The 25,277-nt window shown below is 36.9% G+C and overlaps 1 protein-coding gene across 5 annotated transcripts in view; it reads left to right on the forward strand.

Moving 5' to 3' along the window:
- The window catches only part of ZFAT (zinc finger and AT-hook domain containing), a 144,461-nt gene that overhangs the window by 69,074 nt on the left and 50,110 nt on the right, over window positions 1-25,277 (forward strand). For all 5 annotated transcript variants that reach the window (XM_067290126.1, XM_067290130.1, XM_067290127.1 and 2 more), the window contains 4 exons: window positions 1,321-1,584; window positions 13,375-13,548; window positions 22,330-22,480; window positions 22,754-24,219. In XM_067290126.1, coding sequence (XP_067146227.1) covers window positions 1,321-1,584; window positions 13,375-13,548; window positions 22,330-22,480; window positions 22,754-24,219 — 2,055 coding nt within the window. The remainder of the gene's footprint in view (window positions 1-1,320; window positions 1,585-13,374; window positions 13,549-22,329; window positions 22,481-22,753; window positions 24,220-25,277) is intronic.

Raw genomic sequence — 25,277 nt, forward strand, 5'->3', positions numbered from 1 at the left:
CAAGTGCTTTTGGATGCATGCTAATTTTTCTCTCTCTGAAGAACCCTGTGTCTTGCTGCTGATGGATGGAGTAGATCTAACATTTCACCAGATGTTCTGACTCAAAAAGATCCTTCAAAAGCGAGCATGCTTTGCTTTTGGTGAGCGGTCGGGTTCTTGCGGACGAACAGGTTCACAGTAACTTTAACTTTTTAAGTGAAAAATATATACAATAACAATCTGAAAATTCCTCACAAAGTACAGTATAAAGCACTAAAACACACACACACACACACTCCTCCCCCCGTGATCTAAGAAGAAAGATACAGACTGATTCTTTTCATTTTTATAAAACTAGTAAATGGGAGTAACTGGTAGCTAAGATGAAATCTTCTAAAAGTACCTGATCACCATCTGGAAAATTGCCCCCTTCCCTCTGAGTATCTAGTTTTGTTGACTAAAAGTATCCCATCGATTTAACTGATTTAGTCACTCTTAGACAGTTAAATCTGTGACAGGATAGTAGCAAAATGGCTTTTGAAATAACTAGAGTAGTGGCAAGAGATATCTAAGGAGCAGACGTGTGAAGCTTTTTCTGTTTTCTGTTTCCATTATGATCTGCTACATCTCATTGGGTTATCCATGTTTCCCCTATAGAAATAGGGAAATCTAAATTTATATAGTATTTACTAAGTATTGTAGATGACTTCTGATTTTAATTCTTTGGAATAATCATAAGGATTTTTTTTTGTATGACTTTAGGAAATTTCTTTGTTTCCAACAGTTTTTTTACCTTAGCCACTTCTGGCTAGAAAATGCTACAAATAAAGAATCTTGAGTATTGTTTGAGAGTTTTTGTTCAATTCATTAAAAAGACAACAAGCTTTTTGTTTAAAAAAAAACCCTGCTTTTCTCTTTCTGATCACATCTCAAATGCTTAAACTGCTCTCTGAGAGTGATTTAAATTAAAACGATATTTTTGTGGAGTGTCAGAGAACACAGCCAAACACCTTTCTAGAGTGCATATGCTGATAAAATCATACGGTAATCTGAAAGAATGCTTTCATTTTAATTTCTGTAAATTTGTAGCACTTTGACATCTACTGATCTCAATAACACAAATATGATTGCTTTGCTTTGCAGCTAGGAGAAATGCCAACAAATGTCATCACTTAAAAATAAGTTTGTGTGATGGCTAACCTTTTTTTTAAGCTTCAAATATAGAGGCTTTAAAACTTCATTTAATATCCGTACTTTTCAAAGAGCTGTATGGATATTAGCCAATTATCACAGTAATCCTGTGAAATTTCATTATAGCTCGTTTTCAACTTTCTTTCCTAGAGCTTCTTGTAGTGAAGAGAAAAAGGGGCAGACCAAAAGGGTCTACTAAGAAGTTTTGTGTGGATGAAGAAGTGGCAGAGAACAGCAATTCTCTTCCAAACGAGGAAGCTCAGCCTGGATCAGAGGAAGGTCCGGAACCGGCTGAAGTTTCACCAGGCAGTTTGGAATGCAGGAAATGCAGCCGGAAGTTCTCTAACACGCGTCAGCTGAGGAAACATATCTGCATTATTGTTTTAAATGATGGAGAGGAAGAAGGAGATGGAGGTAAGAAAATATCCGACAAAAACGGATGAAGTATGTTGCAGACCAGTTTGTTTCCATTCTGATTGGTGACAACTCGTAATACCTAATGTTAACTTTAAATGGAATTTTACGTTTCTTTTAACACTCATTTTGACGAGTCTATTTAAAAGGACAGCTAGGTATTTTGTCAAACTTACTGTCAGTGAAGGCTAGAATCATCAGGGACAAATGGAACAGATGGAAAGCAAAACTGAGAAGAAAGTTAGGTATTTTAACTTTTTTTTCAGAAAGGTCAAAGTGTTTATCACACTAATAGGTGTGTTAAACTCACTGAAATGGTTCTTTTGCGTAAGCAACTGTTCTGTTTCTCACAAAGAGTATTATATTTTTTGAGTGAGAAATGATTTGGCCACATAGATGAGTATCATACGTCAGGGAGGAAGGATGATCCTGTTGGGTTGCTAGCAGGTGACTTGGGAAATTTGAATTCTGTCTTATTCTTTTGCTAGACTACAGACTCCAGTTTGATTCAAAATATTTAGTTTCTTTTTTAATGGGGATAAAAATGGGGATCTTTTGTATTTGTGAGGACTGGGATACAGACTTTTTTCATCTGTCACAGCTGTAGAGTTGGATATAGAAACAAGCAGGCAGCTGGATATTGAAAATTGCTCTAAGGTCTACTACTGCAATAGGCAGTATCCTTTTCCTAAGAAGCAACTTTGAAGTATCTCCATATTTTTCATATAATCAGAGGGGTTTTTAGTTGCTGTTCATTTGCTTTTCAATTTAAAGGCCATTTCTCTGGGTGGCTTGTTTTACTGCATTAAAAAATAATGCCAAACATGCCTCTTCTATTTTACAAAGGTTCATGTGGAAGATTCTTTGGAGTGCTAATTTTCTGTTTAAATTTTGCTTTAAGATTGTTTTGAATACATTCAGCCTCTCAAAAGCTTAAAAAAAATGTGGTGAACATGCCTATAACTTTTTCTCCAAGGTGGCGAATAACTTGATCCGAGTTTTGTGTTTTTATTAAATTTAGTTTTTTGTTTTTGCCATAATTGCTTTGTGTGATATCCTGTTGGTTCTGTTTATTGATCAAAATTGATTTTTCTGTTCTGTTTTCTATTACTCTTTTGTGTCCACTCTACCCTTATGGTACACAACTAGTATGAGTCCATTGTACTCTGTGAGATGTAGAGTTTAACTTATATAAGAAAGAATAATTAAAATGTGGTTAAGATGTGTTGACAGAACACAGAAACTCTTGCTTTCGTAAAATACCTCATTTTTTCCACTGTCATCAGTGGCAGGATTTTTCAAACACACGTAGTGACCTGCAGTCCAGCTGTCTCATCTCTGACACCATAAGTGTTAGTGCCCTTTCCTGTTTGTATGTGCTCGGTACAGTGTGAACATCTGCATTATTTCAGCAATGTTACCTTTTCTAAGTGGCATTTTAAAGTAAAATCTCAGAAATCAGAGTGCAAGTTCAAATTAACTATTCTTGACCTGTTAGCTCGTTAGAGCTGCTAAATCTTATCTAGATCCATTTTCCTACATAGCACATTGGCAGACTTTTCAAAGTAAACTGCCTAGTCTTTTTCTTCTTTAAAAAGAAAAAAGAAATCCTCAATTTTTAGATGAATGGAACAATTTTTATTTATTTTCTGCGGAAAGCAAACCAATCAAAGTCATTCTCAAGCAGCAAATGATGAGGGCTTCGTGTTATTGCTGACTAATGCACCTAGAATGTCTCCAGCCCAAAGCTTCCTATTCTGACTTCAAACTGTAAAGATATTGGGGGCTGTTTTTTATTTTGAAGGAATAATTCTTCCTTGGAGTACACCTGGAAAATTCTGTCTTCAGTCATCTACTGATTACTGTCTCATCACTAGAAAACTTCTTCACTTCTGGCTTCACCATATGAAGCGCTATATACTTTGGGACAACGTTAAAATTTATGAATGCATAGATAAAAGAAGGGTGCATATTCTTATTATCCTTACAGAAAATGTGATTGCAGTCAGTAGCTCAAAACATTCTCATGAGTGGACAGGAACAGTATGGGGCTATGGCCAGCATTGTTTGTCTTGCTTGTGTTGCATGACCAGCTCAAAAAAATGTTCTTTAAAGTTTGAACTCTTGGAGTTGTGCTATTATCAGGCTCGATTTTCATTAAGGAAAAGGTTCTGAGGATGATATGTGAACCTTCAAAATGTGAACAAAAAAGTCTAAAATGATAATGGCAAACAAACAATGAGGTTGTAAATGTCACTATTAAAAATAATAATAAAAACCCCTGTTCTTGTAATTTAATTGAGGCCTGATCATAATTAAAAAAAAAAAAAAAAAAGTGGGAGTATGCCCGGATTCTTAGGTGGCACAGCAACGTTGACAAAGTCCCTGAACTAGAGGTTGCATCCAGCTTGTTGGCAACTGAAGGCTGTTAAACTAATTAAGTAGGTTACAAAACTGTCTGTATTTCTGATTTTTACTCCGGTTATTGTTAATGAATTCCAGAGCGTTGTTACTTTTGTTTCTTAAACCTGCTTCTTGCTTATTCCATCGGGTGCTGCCTTATTCTGTAACTCTGAATATGAATGGGGAATTCATATTATGAATATGAACTCTGAATAGGGAATAATAAATCTGTATTAAACTCTTGCATAAGGTCCATGATTTAGAATTTATTGATTGATATTGAGATCAAATATTTCTAACATCTAAATGTACCATACAAAGCTAGTGGTATAGCTGTCTCGGCACATAGTGTTACAGGTATTTCACCAGCCATTTTGTATATATGTGTGTGTGTGCGTGTGTGTGTGTAACAAATATTTCACCTGCATGAGTAGGCTTAATCCCAACATTTTCTAGAGTAAAGTAGCCATGAGATGCAGACTTCCTGACATTATACATATTTTGGTTTATGTGAAATAAGAGTACTGAAACTTCTAATTTGATCAGATCTCTCTGTTGTTGAAGTTTTTAGAATTAGATACAGAATTTTGGTAAGGCTCTTTGAACCTTTCAGAGTTATGATATAACCTCCCGTGTTTCTGACACAGTGGTTCAGAGAAGATAGCTAAAATGCATAAAGCACTTTGACTAAATTCTTCTCCTGTAGTCTTTGACCTCCAATTTAATATATACTAGCTAGGCTTCCCCCCCCTTCATCCATTGTTTAAGCTTTTGCCTTTCCAACTTGAAATTGCTTTTCATTAGTATTTGACTATTTTCTCACGTTTTTCATGTCTTCCAAAGTTTAGCATTATATGGACATCTGATTAATAATCACATATGTTTTTATTTCTGCATATACAACACATATCTCTCTACAAAAAAAAAAAAGCATAGATTTGGCAGTAATAATATGCATGTATTAGCTTAATGTGAGTTGCACATGATTTATTCTTGTGCGAGATTAATTAAAGTGTACCACTTCAAAAAGTAGCGGCTTTATGTAAACCGAAACAAGAAGAAAAACCTTAAACAACCCCTTCCCCAGGTAATAGTACTGAGAACATTTGTACATACACAGAAATGAGAAACTCAAAGTTATTGTTTCCACAACTGAATCTTCACTAAATTGTCTCACCTTTAATTGAGACTTACATTAAAAAGCATGTTCAATAATAAAAATAAAAACTAGAAAAAAATCTACATGCACTCAAATGTTCCAGGTTATTATTGCTGGTTTTTTTCGATTGCTTTGCTGCTGTTCGAAGTGTTACAACACTACTGTATTATTAATGACAGTCATTTCACATGAAAATAAGGACAATTTTTAGTCAAAAGAAGGGTGAATGTGGGGTATAACTAAAAATATGAATGGTGGATTGAAGTATATTATCAAATTATTTTTGTATGATTAATGAATAAACAAGTTAAAATATGATTCAGAGATTTTTATGCTAAACATAAAAATATTGAGATGTACACTTCAGTCTGATATTCTTTACCAAGAGAAACATGATGAGTGTAATGAGCTGAAAATGAAGTTAACTATCAGCAGAAAGTTTCCAGGTAATAAAATGTATTGCTCTTCTGTATTGAACCCCAAGGGAAGTGTTGAAATCCTTATCATATTGGAGGTTTAAAATTACAATAGACAAAACAAGGTAACGCTGTATTGAAACAGCAGTATGTATTGGTCAGAGAAATAACTGGTGGACATGACTGGCCTCTACCGTTCTTTGCTGCTGTAATCTGTGATCCGCACCGAGCTCTCGGAGGTCCCAGTTTCTTGTTGATGGCTCTCCCTCGATGTCAGGAGTCGTGAAGCCTTACTAGTTACCGACAGCCTCTGTGCAGCTAATTTAATCCTTTGATGCATAATGACTGCCTTCACCTGATGGGCTTATTTGCTAAAACAGCAAGAACAAAGGTGTCTTTCTTGCACAGAATTAAAAAATATGTCCACTGTGCTTACAAATCTCACATATACATGCTCAATAGATGCTACTTTTTTTTTTTAAATAGAGGGCTTATCTGCCTAAGAAAGTTGCTGTGATTTAAGCAGAGCTGTGTGTATACTTATTTGTGTTTTTATGTGGTTAAACCAAATTGAACTGTGTGGCTAATGGGTTGGGTCTGGCTGGTACTGCCACCCTGCCTTTGTGTCCTAAGAGGAACCTGGCACAGTTGAGCAGCATCTGGCTTCCCTGTGCCTGCTCCCAGTCAGAAAACGGAGCTGCTAGTGCTCATGCCGCTGGAATGGCGTGGGGGATTTTGGCTGTTCCTGGGTTGAATCGATTCCCCTGTCGCTGCCTCTACACTGGCTTGTTTTGGGGGACAGACGACACTTAACTATTTTAACCCCCATCTCTTTCCCACACTGCAGCATACCTGAATCTCTGGCAGATGCAAGAGAGAACGTTTGGTAGCTGGGAAATGGGGATTTGGGTGGAAGACAGGTTACAGCAGAACACAGGCCGGATTCTGTTTTGTGGATTGAACAACGTTGACCTAAAAAGAAAAAAATAAAATAAAAATCTCTTTAACTTTGAATTTACATCAGCTTTGTGTCGATATAGAGAAGCATTCACCAGTACAAATTCATGATTTAAAAGAGTTTAAATCAAACAGCACAACTTTCTTAATCAGAAAATAAGCAATTATATTCAAGCAGTTTAAGAAGTCACTGTCCTTTCTCTGAATATTACTGCCTCTCCACTGAAACAGCATAACAGACTTTGGGAGTGCTTCTGACCTGTAAAAATTAACCTCTAATGGTTATTATGCTATTCTGATTTTAATGCAAACATTCCAGATATGTTTTTTAGACCTTTTCAAGAGGTTCATAGTGATTTAGAAGCCTGCATTACTTTTAAAGATGGCACTTTTGTCCTTAATTTAAAATATTTTTGTCATCAACTCGATTCTAATTTAAATGAGCTCTTTTTACAAGTAATATGTCAATCTCTTTGCAGGAGAAAAGAATTGCATATGTTCATTTTGTCAGTTTAAACTTCATCTCAAACTACTCTCTTGCTGCTATGGAATACCAGCATCTTATAGAAATATAATAATTTGAATTAAGAGTCATTCAAAAACATTAGGGATGTATAGCTGGGTCTGCAAAACATGCCGGGTAGTACTTCCAGTTACGAATGCAGAAGGCAGTATCCTCAGTTAGGGCCTCGGAGCCATGGGACAGGTGAAGACTGTAGCTTGACAGGACCCTGGAAGTACTGATTCATTCAGAGCTGACGGTAGCTTTCGTCATCAACACCGACAGGAACATTTCTTAAATGCATTAGGCACTCGCTTGTTCATGGCCAGTATGTGATCTTTTTTCAGTTATTGGAAGTTGCATAGCACTCAGTGACTTCCTAGCACCTTCGCAAATACTGAATCTAGTTCTATTGGTTACTGAACGTTCTCAGCTCATACTAAAAAGGTGGAAGTTGAGATTCAGTCCTTTTTTTGGAGCACATAAACTTTGGGTTTATTATGTAAAGCAAAAGTTATTCTCACATAACCATGATCTTTATAGTTAGTGTTTAGCACCTGGATGCTAGGTTTCCGCGTGTATGAAATAAAGAACAACATTTTAATAAATACTTTTATGCTGCAATTGCTTCTGTTATCTTAAAATCACTTTTTTAGTAACATTTTTGAAATTCTGTTGTTAAGACAGGAAGTCATAGATAACTTAATAATAATAACAGGCCTTTTCTTTTGCATTGCTTTTCCCCTTGGTTGAATTGAAGGAACTAGCAAACTAATTTGACAGAGGCACATCAGGAAAGAAAAAGCATGAAACATTTGTTAGCTTATTATTCTGGTAATAGTAGTTAGTTATTCATTAGTGTGGGTCACTAACAAACTCAACTCCATTGTTGGTCCTTTTTTTCCTTTTCTATTTTTTAATAAATTCCAATATTCAAATCTTCATAGAATTACAATCTAAGAAAGAAAAGGTAGTAGTTGTGCTTTTCAAGTTTAACCACTTATTCCCTCATTGAATTAACTTTTCTGATGGTTAAAAAAGACAATTTAAGAGTAGGGTGGTGCTTGGATTCTATTTATATTCCTGCTGTGAATTCAATGTACGATCCCAGCCAAACTAAATAATTCTACTGTCCTAATGATAACCTTTCCTTTCATCATATAGTTCTGGATTTCTGTTACCTAAACATGCAAAAGACAACTTAGTTGCAAGATTTTTCTTCACAGATATTTCAAATCTGTGGAATTTTCTCTCTAAAACTATGGCTAACCCTTACTGTCAACTGAACAGAAGTAGTATAAGCAGCCCAAATAATTCCCTTTGTTGTTTAACACTAAGTAAAGTAGCCTCAGGGAAACACACTTTAATAGGCAGCTTACATCTTTATGTATTCTGATTCTTTATCAGAAGACTTTCTTGTGTTAGTGGTCAAATTCTGCTGTGAAATTTGTGCAGGTGCATTTATTGTTGGTAGTAGATTCTATTTCATGTAAGAAATGTGGAAAATTATATTGTTTGTTGTCCCCTTCCTCCTGCTCCTCTCGCCAAAAAATAACGCCACACAGCAGTTTCTGGTAGAAGGGGATATTTGTTGAAATTGAGATATTCCTTTGAAGTATCCCAATGAAATGTTGATGTTAGAAATACTTGATCTCAATATCAATCAGTATGTTACAGCTGTATTAAGGAGCTAAATGAGAAGCTAATGAGACCCTATATACCTGTAAAGCAGTAATATTTTCCAAAATCATAGAAGTCTACAGAGTAAAAGGCAGGTGAGGAGTATATGTATATGTATATATGTATATGTAATGAAATTGAAAAGCAAAGAGTAGATGTAATGAAACTCTCAAGGCAGAGCATAATTTACTATAATCCAAATACTGAAAGCTGGGGGCAAAGTCATTGCTAATGTAATTCCAGAGGAAGAAGGCTTGCTTACCATGTCTGAATTCAGTTCACTAGGTGGTCATTCCTCATTCTAGGTACTGTAAGTAACAAAGCTTTTGTCAACAGTGTTGCAAGTGGGTTAGTATTAAGTCATTAACAGTTGTCTGTAAACATATTTCTGTCTCAGTATGCCTTAAGTTAAAGGAAAAGAAGTAGGCAAGCTGATTTATACATTGAAAATATTTTTTTTTAATGCAAAATGTAAATTTTGTCAAGGGTTGGGTTGCACTGCGTGTTTATATGATTACTGAAGGTGGACACCACAGCATGAAGCATTTTAGCCCCAAACCTTCTCCAGCTGTAAGTATCCTTAGGGCATGCACACATTCAAATCCATCATTATGCCAAAATATGGCATGCAGGGGTTAGAGCACATTGTCAGTTCTTCTCAGCTATCTGGATGAGTTGAAGATTCTTTTCCTTTTTTAGAGATTTGAGGAATACTCTCAATAGCCTCAGCCTTCAGACTTGGTTCTTATTTGTTTGGGTTCCCCGCTCCATTATGTTTCCTCTCCACTTTACCCTTCCCCCTTTTTTATTTCCTTCTCACAGCTTTTCTGGCCAAATCATCAAATCTACACCTCATTTCTAGTAACAAGGTCTGATCTGGCTTTCCACTGGTGCTGCTCAAAAGAGGACAGTATAATCATAAATAGTCTTCATTTTCAGACTTGGAAGATCTGAAAAGAATATCAGGGAAAACTTTGATTTCTTAATAAATTGTGAAATCTTGAATCACTGGTACATCCAGCATCATAAGGAGTCCTTCTTCTTGAAATACTCTGTTACGGAAAGGAAGGCAGCTGTAATCGATTATGAATCCAGTACTCATTGTAGAGGAGCATCAACACTGAGAGATCTCAGAGAGATTCCCACCTGCCTCAAAATGGACATTCTGTGAAGCTACCTTAGCCGCAGAAATTGCTGTTGAATCTTGATTAAACTTACAAATGCCCCATGTCTTGTGGTGTTCAGCACAGGCAATTCCAAGAAAGTTGAAGGAAATAAAAAAAACTTAGAGGCAGTGGTTTGGGGACTTTCAGCATTGAGCCTTGCTATGCTTTGTGGTGCTGTCCCAGAATGTGCTCTGCCAGTGACCTTGGTGCTTTCCTGAATGCAGTCTGTGGCAGCTGGAGGGTTGTGTGAAGACTATCCATTGCATAGTAAGCTATGCAGGAGTTGATAAACTATACTGTAAGGTGTGCTGCTTCTGCCAAAAACTTACTAGAAATTGCCTTCACCCTTCTTCTTCAGAAATGTTATTCTAAGGATAGGTTCACCTGGACAGATTCTCCCCCACACCCCTGCATGCCACTGGAGTTTGTTGGAGCCACTCTGGATTCAGTGGCTGTCAAGATTTGCCTTCCTCAAAATCATTTGAAGCACTCAAGACTTCCTGGTGAATCTAGAATTTTGTCCTGTTATTTTTTGTTGAACACATGTCTAATTGTGTTGGGTAACATTGAAACCTTATGCCATACGCCACATATGATTCCAGAAGGTATGGCTTGAGCCTGGTTAGAGCTACATCTAAGTGAAAGCGTGTTAATTTTTTTTATCTTCATTCAAGATCTGCTGTTGAAGACATCTCCTTTCATGCCTGAAGTCATTAGGAAAATGACAGGGCACAGATTAGATGCTTCTCAGAGAACACTAATGTGCATGTCAGTATCTTGGAGATACAGGCTTTAAGGAATGCATGCTGAGCAGTCATCCATGTATCAGATAGTCACACAATGTTAACACGCTAATAAATCACACCATCAGAATCTCATAAATAAGAGGAAAAGTACACAGGTGCTCTTCTCTGTTAGGAAGTAGTCAGCCTTTGAAACTGCTGCATTTTCCATCTGATCCAGGGAAATCCCTGAAGACTTGGAAACCTTAGCAGATTCTGACATCAGGTGAAAAGGTCACTAGTGATACTCAAGCTTTTCAGAGCCTTTTTTTTTGACTGGGAGTTGATTTCTGGATGGCTCCTTTATCTTGGACTCCGTCAGCAAATGCTGTACTTTCTGTCCCAGGTCTGACATGGTCCTGGGTTTCTTGTTGACTACATATTACTCATGAGTAAGGTGCCAAATACATATGTTTCTCTACTGTTTCCATTTCTGAAAGTACTCAGGAAGGACAGGCAGCAACTTGGTTGATGTAATTCTGCCTCCAGTATCTATTTGTACTGGCCTTATGGATTACATCTCCACCTGAACTTTATGTTTCTCCATCTTATTGTACAGGTTTGGCTGTCCCAGATTGAAGATACCTAAAAAGAGATTAGATGTCCCATAAAGGGAAAAATTGTACTGGATATACTTATGTGGTAAAGGGGTCTGAATTTTTAGTACAGAATGTGGCGAAATCTTATTTCTCATTGACAGATCTGGCATAGAAAAAAGAAACTTAATTTAATTTTACTATTTTCAGGAATTCATAGTAAGCCGATTGGTTTGTAGCTTTCAAATCCCACCCTCAGTAAAGAGAAGCACGCTTTTGTTTCCCTCGAATCATGTGAAGTGGTTCTGACTGTCTTAGAATAAACTTACACTTGGCCAATTTGAAAATATCTAACCTACTTTAGTGTCTGGCCTGTCATTTCTTTTGCTTTTGCTACATTATCCTTTTTTGGGTTGTTGTAAGCGCGTTGACAGCCTGATTGCACATGGTGTCTTTTTTGCATCAATCTTCACTAAAAGTATTTGAGCACTTTACTCTTTTCTGCTTTGATAGCTTTTATTCTGTAATGATTAGAGACCTAGCGCTTTCCTTGGTCTTTCTTTTACTACTAATGTAACTGTATTAGAGAATGATTTTTGTTGTCCTTTGCGTCCCTTACTTTGTGCCTTGGCCCCTCTGATCTTACCTCTATATGTTTGTTCTCTTCTTTTGTGTTCCGTCCTTAGAAATCTGACCTAGCTCCTACACACTTAATTTCCTTTTTGGTTTTGAGTCTAATGTTGTGAATCTTGGCTTGTAGGATCTAGCCAAGTGCTCGTTACGTCTTCTGACCAAACTATGCTACTAGTTTGTGCTTGTGCCCATCATTTTTTTTAAGGGACTGTCAGCTCTCTTTAAACTGTCATTCCATTAAGGTAAGATCATGCGAGACAGACTCATTTGACTCTCAGCTAAATATTAACAAAATATTACTGAAATTAAAATACAGGCTTTTACATGTGGCATATCTTGCCACTACTTTTGCTATTTGCATTTCATAAACAACTCCTGACACACTGCAGCTTTGCTGTTGCTATTTTGTATTTATATATTGTTTCCCTATCTCAGTAGAACAGCTACAGCACTTCATGAATATACATTAAATGACTTACTGTGGAGACTGTCAGCTGCTTCAGACTCAGAAAAATTCTGAAATTCATTCGGTTCATTTATAATTTTCTTCTTTAAATCATTTTTTCCTTTCTTTACTCATTACCTCTGGAACATTTGCATAATGCCTTTATTTGCTAAGAGTTTTTTCTAGCCTGCATTTTCTATCCCTTAATCTAATGTAAAGAAATTCTTCAGTATAAGCTTGCAACCCCCTGAGTTTTTATTCTCATTCTGCTAACTCCTTTTCTATAAAGTTATTTTTAGAATATCAGTAATGAACTCCTCATTTGTTTTAAGAAAAAAAATAGCTTCAAGGAACAACTTAGCTGATTACTGATTATTCATTTCTTGTTTCAGATGAATGTTGTTGCTTTCTAGTTATCATATCCTGTGTCTGTGATACCACAAGATGTCTCCTGTAAGAGGATGAAGACATTCTGAGCAGCAAAAGATAGGGGGTGATTTAGAAGCGCAGGGCTTCAAAAGGCAGTGTTATATGTCAGGAGTTGGATTGAAACACGGAACTGTTTTGAACTTTAATTTTTCTTGTATCAACACTAAAAAAATATACATTTTTGGCTATTGATTCAGAAAAACAGTGGGGAAAAAACACTCATCCAGAGAGGCTGCTGGAGGACCTTCTGTTAAATAAGATGGATAATGAATCAGCTACTTGGAGAAATAATCGTAAGGTCATCAGAACAGTTACTTATGGAAAGGGGAAAAATAATTTGTTCATGAATGATGAAATCATGAGAAATTGTACAAAGCTTCCGTGGGTTTTAAGAATAATTTAGGAACATAAGTGTTTCTGAGAAACCAATATTTTATTTAAAAAATTTTTGTATTTCATGTATTTTCTGTATTTGTCTGAGTGTCATACTGGGTCTATGAATGAGAGGAAAAAAAATAGTTGCCTTTAGGGACTCATGTAGCACTACTTTCTTCTTCTGATAACAAGTAGTTCTTTCTATAGTAGTATTAATTGTCTCCTAATTCTTTCTATATTGTTAGCAACTGTGATACCTGCATTTATTTTGTACATAGTTATATTCTTTCTGATGTTTGCTCTTTAGGTAATGATTCTGACGTTGACCTTGACAGGAAGGAAGACGAGCGAGAAAAACCTCCAAAGAGGCCCAGAGTTCAGAAAGCAGAGAAAACTCTATCAACTAAGGAGGCTGAACAGGTTTCAGGAACTAAAAATCCTATTATAAGTGTGGTTTTGACAGCCCATGAAGCTATTCCAGGTAATCAGAATTATCCATTATATACAGAAATTGGGTTTTGTTCATGCTGACACTACTTAAAGTGTCCCTATTCTAAGAGTGACAACTGCTTAGGACATTTGTTGTCTGAAAAATAAAATATTTAGTTTAATTTGGTCATCTTTATATAGAATATCTGCATCTGGCAGCTGTCCATCATTTTAAAACTACAGTTACCTTTCTTCATCGGTGTGACAAAGGCTTGGAACGGTTGGTGTAATACCTGGGTTATTTATCTGCATTAACATCAGTTATATTTAGTCTGTGAATGGTTTTAAAGAAGAAACTGAAAATATCAGTGACCAAGGAATAGGAAAGTATTTTTACACCCTAATATCGTTGTTTATTTCAGATCTTGATTTACATTTATCATTAGCATAACTGTAAATCTGGTTATGAAAATACAAACAGCTTAGTATAGTTTGTGCAGTAGTATAGTAGTACTGCAATTCTCTATCAAACTACTAGGATAGTAGTTTGACAGAGAGTGCTTGGCCATACAAGCTAATGTATAAAATATATTTTTGGAAATCAAGTAATGTTTCTATGAAATAATTAAAAGATTCTTCGTTTATAAATTTCTCTTGTGTCTTTTCATCACAGGATTTGGGGATAATCTCAAACTGTTGCTTTTAAAAGTAGGCCTGTATTTGCCTGTTTATATAAAATAGTGTCATACCTGGCTGACAAAAATCCCTTTTTAATGGTATCTTGCATCTTTTTCAGCTTTATAGCCTTTACCGTTCTCCTCTTCATTATTGCTAACATTTCTGAACAGTTGTTTTCCTTGCAAATTGCAGACTGACTAGACTGTATTTATAGTTTTTTTTTTGTTGTGTGTTGGAAGCTGTCTGGGTTTACTGTGTTGTTCTTCAGTATCTTTTGATATTGAGATCTGTGGTACACTTGGGCTTCATTTTTTAAAGTGTGTTCCTACTTGTGAAGGTAGTAGAGGAAGCTGGATGAGCTGAACTAAATATATCCTGCGTGCTTAGAAGGGAAGGTTGCTTCATCTCGCTGACTGCATGCTCATTTCTCTCGTGTGACTGCGACTCTACGCTCTTTCCTAGCTGTTGCAAAACACTCGTTTTCCCTGCTGCGTCTCCCAACTCTTTTACCCCTTTCCCACTACATTCAGCTTCTCCTCCCATTCTGCCCCCGTTGCACTGCCATACCTGAGCATCCCTCCAGGAGCCTCCACTTCTTTGGGCAAAGGGCAGAATGTGATGGCTGGTTAAGGGGCTTATATGGCTGCTAATCCATGGGCCTGTACGTTCGCCCTTCCTCAGGGATTTTGGTAGGGCCGTAATTTAGGTCTCCTCTATCCAGGTGCATCTGAATCTTAGAAATCTTAGGAAGGTTGTAAGACTTTTTCTCTTTGAGATCTCTACCTTTCTGTCGAAGAGCAGAACAGTTTTCAAGAGGGAAAGACATAGCAGACAAAACAATCAGAGTCTCATTTTCTTAGGAAACCAACCTAGAGGTGAGCGAAAAACTACTAAATGCAGATAGTGAAAAAAATGTAGTAAGTGTGTGATGAGGGAGAGGAAATGAAGAAAAAAAGAGATAACTGCTGCCTTAATTACTATCTAGTAAACACTTTTCTTCAGAGAACAACAGTTTCTTTATATATATGTGCCTTTTGAATAACTTGAAACATTAAAACAGCCTGCTTCAACTTCAAAGGTATTTGTGGATAATATGTGTTACAGACAAAAGGCTTTAATAAAATTAATAATTAATTGTTATTAGTTATTATTAATAATAAATTTAGGTGTCTTTAACAGCAATGACTTTTATATATATTCTAGCTGGTAATTTCAAGTTGATAAGAACAGTAATCCTCAGTCAAGTAATTGAGAGGGCCTTCAAACATAGCTTCATATTCATATTTTACTGTAACCTCCTTCAGTTTATTATCTTTCTGCAAGCATTAGCATTCTATAGCCGCCTGTTATCTAGGCTTAAACATGTGTATAAATACCACTTTTAGTATATAGTGCAATAAAATCTTGTTGAAGGTGTCATAAGCGTTTGTTGGATTTTATCCACAGTATAGAGGAAATAATCATACTCAGACAGTGTGTTTCCTTTCTTTTATGCAAAGTGCTTTCAGGAGTATTATATTAACTGTTTGCTGTAATTTCACCGTGCATTACTTAGGTTTAGGAGACAGCTTTACACCATGTGTGCAGCAGATGATGACTAAATCGACCTCTTCAAAATCCCTTTGAACAAACAGACCAGATAGTTTCTTACTTCTCAGAAAGGAGAGTCAGACAAGACTGATGTCACCCCACCTCCCTTTCCTAGGATGTTTTGGTGGGGGCACATGAAAGGTAATATATTTACAGCTTTAGAAATGTGAAAGCTTGCATCAGCCCACAGAGTAAGTACAGTTTAAACAAAAGTGGTAGCAGCTTTTTTCTGCGATCACTGAAGTACCTTCAGGCATAGCTGGAGAGACCCTAAGCCCTTAAAAAGAGAATGAATGTTGGCTTCCTGAACACTTATCCCTTGCATCTGCTTAAAGAGAGTACAGTTTGTTGTTAACATCTCAGTTAAGAGTAGAAGCGAATAAGTACAATTATAGGCGCATCTAAAAATGCTTGACTTTGAATGACAGATACTTTTGTTCGTAACCTGCTTTTAAGGACTAATAGGTAAACTCAGTGCCAGATACTCAGTCTTCTGGGTTTTTTTAATGTATTTTATTTTCTATATTCAAATTCTCTGCTGTTATGAAGGCTTCTAAAAATGACATTTATTATTCACACCCAATTAGTACGATTTAGGAGAGATTCTACTTTTAACATTTAATTTGGTGACTTGTCCTGTAATATTTTAAAAAAATTATCTTGTGTGTATTTACTAGGAGATTTGTGCTATGCTCCTGAGAAGATGGAAAATGGTAGATTTTTTGGCTTTTGGTGGAGCTTGAAAAAATACAAAAATAGCTTAAAGTACCTATTAACGTGATGCTAGTAATTTTTTCTCTTTGCCAAGTCTACGAATCTTTGGCTCACTAGAAACTTGTTTTCTAAAGTATTTGTATTTGTTTCTCCTGTGAATTCTTGACATAAGGCTGTGCAGGTTTTTCTCTGCTCAGTTTCTGCTGAGGAGATCCGTAAAAAGCCAACTGCCTCCTCCTCCTCCTCCTCCTCCACTTTGTGCTGTAAGCTTACAAATGCTTGGATCCTCCTCCCATGAAGATTTTGGGAAGCAGGAAAGGAGCAGAAGAATGTTGTTTTGCTTAATATTTGGAACCTACGTGACGACTAAACTGATAACTGGCCTTTCTGTACAGGATGACTCTTTTTGTGTCTCACAGACCTGCTGTTGTGGGCTTGTGATAGCTGAATGTATTTAATACCAGACTGTTTCCAAAGGAGCTTTCCTGTTTGTCTCTTACTTCCCAGCTCACTTTCCCCTTCCTTTCACCAGCACTACTACTTGTCTCACCTAGAGGCAAACTGATTGAAAAGCTAAAACTGGTGAAATAAACGCATACATGCATATATCCATTTTCTCTATCAGGGAAAGGGGTTTTTTTCCTACAAGTTTGGCTTAATGCACCATTTCACGTTGGGGCCACACACAGCGGTGGGAGGAGGGAAAGCGGTGACAGCCTGGGTCTTGCTGGGGAAAGCGAAGGGATTGGGGCTGCCCTCTTTTAAAGTAGCCGAGTGACTTAGGTCTCTAAGCCCACTGAAGTACAGGCTGCTGTCACAGGGGCAGTGCTGTCCTCTCTCCACAGTCTCTGGCCACAAATTCCTATCCCTTGGACCATCATATATATTTGTGCATTTGTGGGGTAAATCACATCAGAAAATGAATTATCTCTGGGAGGGGAGAAATGGTTTAGACCTTCGCCCAGTCCCTTCTCTGATCTGCCTCTGCATAAACCCTCGTGCTGGTACCAAGGTATCAAGAACATGTATCTGGGAGAAGGGCTAGAGAAAAGAAGCTAACTTTTTGATTTAAAGCAGCTGTGGAATTGCATCATAAGCAAGGTCAAGAGAATTTAAGCTCTCACCTCAGAATGTGAACTAGTATTTGTATTACCATGGTCTCTTTAATAGGACACAGTTTGATTTAGCGAAGCCAATCTAATGACCAGCTATGTTGAAAGGGGTAGTAATCTTCATCCCACCATATCCAGGTCTGTGTTTCTATTTGTCTTTATTTTAAATATGTTTTACCTCATGGTGAAGTAAGCTGAAAGAAAATTTAAAGTTTTTATTGCTGTTGTTGTTGTGTAAGATTTTTGGGGAAGAGGAGATGAGGTTTGCACAGGAAGGGGTTATGGTAGGATTAGTTTCTGTTGGTTTCAATTTCAGAATTGCCTTGGCAAGGGTCGCGTACATTTGGAGCATGTTACACAAGATATTGTAGAAGCTGAAAAAAATGCATTCAAAAAGAGATTGTAAGAAATAGATACTCAGTTCATCCCCTTAAATTATTTCATCTACCCAGACCAAGCCCTAAATCAAGAGGGTTTTTTAAATCTTAAAGTGGATAACGTAGCTGTAACTTATAGGTCAATTTAGCCAGATCAATTGTTCCCAAAGGTAGCTAGCAGCATCTCTGTGTGAAAGAAATGGAGACATATTATATAAAGCTTCCCAGCTTCTGACAACTATTGAGCGGGTAGTTGCATCTGGATCGTTTTATTTAATACCTACCTATTAATTTGTCTAATCCCTTCCTGAATGCATTTATATTTTCAGTCTCTGTAATGTCCTGCAGTAACTGTTCCACAATTTAATTATACACTGGGTGAAAGTGTATATTCTTCTGTTTCTTTTTAAGCCTTCTGCCTGCTTCTTTCTTTGAACTGCTCTTTGTTCGTGGTTTATGAGATAGAGGATGATTATTCATACTCTTTTTTCATGGTATTCCTGATTTTAGAGGTCTTTGTCATATTCCTCTTTCAGTTATCTCTTTTCTAAGCTGAAGGTCCCTGAGCTTGTTTGTCCCTATCCAAGGGAAATATTTCCATTTTTATTTTTTGTGTTACCCTTTTTTAGTTCTTTTTCTATATCCTTTTGTCTGTATTCTCTAAGTTGCAGGAGGTTCATGGAATTTGGATGCTGGCCTAATGGTGTCTCCTTGTTTCTGATCCTTTCCTAATTCCTTCCATTCTGTTTGGCTTTCTGACTGTTGATGAGCTTTTTTTTTGGAGAGTTCTATAGTGATGGCCAAATTACTTTTCTAATGGATAGGTAATAAGAGATTAGAGGCCTTTACTGAGTTTGAGCCAGAGATGAGGCACACAGGGTGATAGATACCTGTAGAAGCTGCTCTCACAGAATATCAAAAGGAACTCAAATCTTGTTACCCTTAAATCAGATTTACTTGGAGTCGATAATTTTGACTGAAGAAGAGAAAACAAAAGACAAAGTCTAGTAAAATAAAGTCCATTCTGAGTTTAAAATAAAGATGTAACTTGGCTAGAGGAGGGAGTTTTGGGGCAGGGAGAGGGGGAGAAGGTATTTTTCCCCTTAGTATTTGTATACTCTAACTTCTTGCAGTGGTTTTCTAGGGAGACAGTCAGGCAAACTTTTATCTTCCTTATTGGGATATGATGCTTTTATTGGCAAATGAGACTTTGTATCTGTTTACCTTGTTCTTACACTTTTCCATAGGCATCTGCTTTTAGAGACAGCAATATTGAGGACATTCTCCTGGGATGTGGGGCGGGTGGGTTTACTACCTATTAGGTTGTCTAGAGCATAAAAAACAAGTTTATTTCCTGGGCAAGTGTTTTAGTCATTAGATTGTGACACAGCAGTGATTTCTGTGGCTGCTGGTCAGTTAGGAGCCCATTCTCAGGCAGCCTCCCAAGTGGAGGGAGGCAATGGTCCTTAATGCTTCCCTGTCTTCCTAGGATAGGAAGTGACCAACTAACATGGGTGGCCTGGATTGCCTACTGCAAGCAAATACATGATCTGTATGTTAGAAGAACTGGACCTTTCTCTTTAGGTTTTTAGAGGTAGTTGTCTCTCTATTGATTGCATGGGGAATTTAGGTAGTAGCGCTAGGGTAACCTGCAGCGTTCCTTCCACTCCGGGTATCTAAAATACCAGTGAGGCAATACTTATGTTAATCACCTGAATTAGATGGGCCAGATTTTACACAGGTAGAGAAGACTGTTAAGGAATTCAACAGACTGTTCAGGAAGTCCTCAAACATCCTGAAAGGCAGAAAGGCACAGAGGAGGTTCAGTGCAGAACATTTAATGAGGATCTTTGCCTTGTATTCAGGAAATGAGAGAGGTAGCCATGCCTGTATATCTGTTCAAGATCTATTTTCTTTTAATTGAGTGGTTATAAATACAGAGAGCTTTGCTTCTATTTTTAAAATGTTTAAGTATGGAAACACTGCTCTGGTATCTAATAATGATTTTCAGTAATGAGTCTGATAATGTTCTTTTCCTCATGCTCAGCCTACTGTTTGAACCACATCTCCTCTACTGTAATGATGAGGCCCCATCTCACTGGGCTACTACAGTGCAATTTGGGAGATAAGAGTCCCACTGAACAACCTGGCCTTCTGGGGCAGAGGAGAGGGGTGGTGGTAAGAAGACTAAAAGTTAAAATGCCCTGGTAACATTTCATCTGAAAATTTGGAAGTTCAGTTCGCATTATTAAAAAGCAGTAATCAAAAAAGCCATTTTTACACCCAGCCAGTTCTGTAAGCAACAGAACTAATGTAGTGTGTTTTCTTACAGAGTTGTCTGATGTCCCATCTGATACAAAAATCAGCAAATACCCTTATATATTCCCAACGCGCATCTTCTCAAAATATTCCATTTGCCACTTTAAATCATTCTGAGGGACCCATAGGATTTCCATCTTTCTCCCATGTCACTTCTGTGCCACTCCCCTCCTCAGCTTGATGCCCCTAAGTACTTTACATATGTTGGTTACTCTCCACTTCATCTGCTGATTTTCCCATATACTCTACCTACCTTTTTGTCCTGTTTCTCTTGCAAGTCTCTGCAGGCTAAAAACTTTTAGGGAAACTTTTCCAGTGGATTTGATGATGTGCTGGCCAACCAGTTTTCTTTGGACTGTGCACTCTCTGTGGTGTAGTTTTGTGGCCATTACAAATTATTTCATAGGCTTCATGCTAATATTGCTTATATTTGTAAATATTATCTTCAAAAACTGCTGTTTGAATGGAACAGTAATGAAGTTCATCCTTTTGTAGAGCAGAGAAAAAACTGCAGTTTCCTTTTGTAAAAGGAAAGGTTCATGCATCGTTCTTTGGATTTCTTTCTCTTCAGGTGTTTCATTTTATAAATAACTGTATGTGAACAAATGGTGAGAATCCATTGAAAAACAAAATACTTTGACTGTCTTGTGCTTTCTAGACTCTCATTTATGTCTTTTCCTCAGATTTCTTTGATTCTTATTGTATAATCCTTCCTCTGTCACAGAAGTATATTCTACCATTTTTTCTCAACTTTTAATCAGGTGAATTGAAAAGGGATCAAATACTAATCCCCAAGAAAAAGAAAATAAGGAGAAACTTAGTAAATACAGTTTTACATTCTGTTGTTAACTTCAGTATTTAAATCAAAGATGTTTTCATGTGCAGTGTTACTTGCTGCTTTGTACCCAGTATGTTGTAGAACAGTCTTTAATTACAGGTCGTCTACTGTTTCTCTCTAGGATGGGTGGATGCTCATCTGTTACCACGTGTTCAATACCTTGTTTTTTGTTTGTTACTCAGTATGTGGTCCCTCATTTACTATCCATTGCTCAGTATCAACTCTGAAAGCAAAATTTCTGTTATCTTCAGAGTTTTTCTATACTATTTCTTAATAGAATATGAAGATTTCACAAATTATATATATATATTTAACTTATGGAGATAATGGCATTTCCATTTAACACATGGCTAGATGAGTTACAGATGGACTAAGAAATTAAAAAGGAGGGAGATCAATCAATACTACATGCTTGGTTTGAAATACTTAAGATTTTCAAGGTTTTTCAGTGTAAATTAACATTTATATGAATTTTCATTAGCTTCAGTGGTAACTGTGGATGCCTCGCTTTTCTGCAGATCAGACTTGAATGTTGCCCACCAACTGTTCAGAAGATAAAGAACACCCATCTAGTTATCACATCTCCAAATGTGCTTATTTTTGCTTCAATTAACATGAGATCTCTGTGGGATAGAATCTGGTCTTTCTGCATTCAGCAGAGCGCCTTTACTCTGTGCTTCTAATGGAGACTGAGGGCTGCACTTGGAGCGTACGCGTTTGTTCTGAGAGGATGATGGCAGCCTACACTGAAGTATAAGAAGTAAAACATTTGTTCAAGGAAAAGATTTCCAGACTTCTAAATGTAGACTAAGCAGAGTCTTTTTTCCCCAGCCTTATTTGTGGAACTGATTAAACAGCTCGGCTGAGGTTTTTCAGAAGGTGTTGTTTGAGGCAGAAACAGAAAAATTAAAAATTTTTAAAGATACGAGTAATTGAAAATAGGAAAATCTTATAACAGTAGGCATCAAGCGGCTTTAATAATCCACAAAGCCAGCAGTCTTATGTTATTTAAGCAGATCTGCAGTGTAGGTACTGTATGTCTGACAGAAGTATATCTGTCATTTTGTGCAGGCAAATTTAACAACAGAAAGTAAAATAGTTGAACTAATGATTGCAGAGTTAATATTTTGTTTATATTTGTATATTATAAACAACATACATTTTAGTACTTCACTTTTAATGAACTTTTTTCATTCTTCTTCTAGGAGCCACAAAAATTGTCCCAGTTGAGGCTACTCCCCGAGAAAGTGAACCCACAACTCCAGAGACAACAGTTCAAGACCCAGCACAACGAAGAGGGTATCAAGAATATGCCATTCAGCAAACCCCATATGAACAGGCAATGAAATCAAGCAGGTAGTTTTGAAGCCCTTATATTCATGGTCATGCAGAATATGAATAAATGCTTCCCTGTCGATTTTCGTGGAAGTGAAGTACTCTCCTGTTTTTTTTAAATAAAGGAACAGCCAAAAATAATCCATGCATCAGTTACAGAATTTAAAAAGCCTGTGATGAACATCTTTTTAAAATAAATAAAGATGAACATATATGTCCATTATGAACATCTAGGAAATTTCTGCTATATTTTGTATCAATATTGTAAATATAACTGGCTTGGTTTCTTTTTAGGTTAGGTCCAACTCAGCTGAAGATTTTTACATGTGAATACTGTAACAAGGTGTTCAAATTTAAACACTCCCTCCAAGCACACTTGAGGATTCATACAAATGAAAAGCCTTACAAGTGTTCATACTGTAATTATGCCAGTGCAATCAAAGCCAACCTAAATGTCCACATGCGGAAACATACAGGGGAGAAGTTCAGCTGTGATTATTGTACATTCACTTGTCTCAGCAAAGGCCATCTCAAAGTCCACATTGAAAGAGTTCACAAGAAAATTAAGCAGCATTGTCGCTTCTGCAAAAAAAAGTACTCGGATGTTAAAAATTTAATCAAGCATATCAAGGAAACACATGACCTTCAAGACAAAAAAGTAAAAGATGTTTTTGACGAGCTTCGCTTGATGACACGAGAGGGCAAAAGACAGCTTCTTTATGACTGCCATATTTGTGAACGCAAATTCAAAAATGAACTGGATAGAGACCGTCATATGCTTGTTCATGGTGATGAAAGGCCCTTTGCATGTGAGCTCTGTGGTCATGGAGCCACTAAATATCAAGCTCTTGAGCTTCACGTTCGAAAACACCCTTTTGTATATGTGTGTTCTGTCTGCCTGAAGAAATTTGTTAGTTCTGTAAGACTCCGTGCTCACATCAAAGATGTGCACACGGATTTGCCAGAGACTTCTGTTTTTAACAGTTCTATCAATCAGAGTTTCTGCCTGCTTGAGCCAGGAGGCGATATCCAGCCAGAAGCACTGGGTGAACAGCTAGTGCAAAGTGCGGATGAATTGACTATAATGAGTACTGATGCTATTAGCATACCAAAATCATCTGCTTGTGAAGGCGAATCAAAGGCTGCAGAGGTAAACTATAATGGTCAGCATAATGGTGACTTAAGAGTCAGTACAGTCCCTTCCATGGAATTTGAAAATCCTCTGGCAGATAATGTAACAGAGCCACTGTGTCAGGCATCAACAGACATAGCAGCCCCAAACGTTCAATCCTGTGTAGCATCAGATTGCTTTGTGATGAAAAATGGTACCTCTGCTCCTGATGAGTTAAAAGTTTCTCCTGGAAATGAAGAAGTTGTTAATCATTGCAGTTCTGTAAATATTCAGGGTGAGGAAATCCAACTTCTGTTGTCGGAAGACAAAAATTTAAATCAAAATCAGAACAACGCAATGACTGAGAACCTTTCTGAAGAGAAAAATCAATCTGTTTCTCCTAATGAATCAGAAACAAATAAACCGTCAAATCAAAATTCAGCAGAAGCCCCTAATCCTTTGCCAACACCAGATTCTAATGCAGCCAGTAGTTCGCAGGCAGACTCTTCTAATGCAGTTACAACGGATAATCGGAGTGGAGCTGTTGCCTTTATGCAGATCTTGGACAGCTTGCAGAAGAGACAAATGAACACAGAGTTGTGTGAGAGGATACGGAAGGTTTATGGAGACTTGGAATGTGAATATTGTGGTAAGGAGCAATAGAATGGCATTTGTTATTTTTTAAAAATGCTGTATAGCGGCTTATCTTTTTCATGCTCTGATTTATAGTTTTTGATACAGTTATATATACTTGTAGTAATAGTTTTTTAGCTCAGGGTGGATTCTGGGGTCCAACTAGATTTACTTTGGGCTGTATAAACAGTGTGAAATGAACTCAGATCTCCTGAAGAAAGTACTAGGGGGATATAACAAAGCAAAGCTTTGTGAGGGTCAATTCTCTGTTGACGTGAAATTTGATGAAATGTTCTGCTAAGCGTAGAAAACCAGCTTCTTTCTGTCAGCCTGCATCCCCCACAGCTCATAATTTTCACTGGGGCCGAGCAGAACAGACATAAGCATCCATGTTAAGCATTTGTCAGTCCATGCTTTCAGTGTTTAAGCTTCATATTGGCTTGGTATGAAATTAAGAGTCTGAATTTTTATGTAGTATGTAAGGATGTATAAATAGTATACATTCCGTGCATTGCATATGTATACTGGCATGTTTTTGTGACTTATTTTGAACCAGTTTCTGTGAGAAGGAAAACTTCATTGTGTAGCGTCAGATCAAAACTGTTCTGATTTTTTTTTTTTTAATTTAGAAAAAAAAAGAAAGAATACACCTTTCCCATTGTTCTAACTGAAACTTTTTGTGCATACACAATTTGAAGTGGAACAATTTTGGATTTATCTTGCAGCCTTCATTCTTGAAAAGAGACCGGAATCAAAGTATGAAAAAAAAAGTTAATTTTTAAAACATCATAGCATTGTATTTATATGTTAGATTAATTTCTGTTTGCTTTTTCTTTTTGGTGCTCTTATGTCAGAACAGCTTTTAGGAGGAAATGACAGGAAAGGAAGTGGAAAAAAAAAAGATTTCTGGCAATCTCTTTTAGTGTACAGTTGCATTCAGCTTCTTTGTGTAGGAGAACAGCTTTAAAGGACTTCCTTATCAGGAACAAACTTGTGGTATGTCCAGTATTAAAGATGCCATCAGGCTGTTTCAGGACATATTGCACAGTCTTTTTAGACAAAAGTATCTCTTGT

Source organism: Apteryx mantelli, chromosome 2 (genome assembly GCF_036417845.1).
Source record: "Apteryx mantelli isolate bAptMan1 chromosome 2, bAptMan1.hap1, whole genome shotgun sequence".
NCBI classification, from domain to species: Eukaryota; Metazoa; Chordata; class Aves; order Apterygiformes; family Apterygidae; genus Apteryx; species Apteryx mantelli.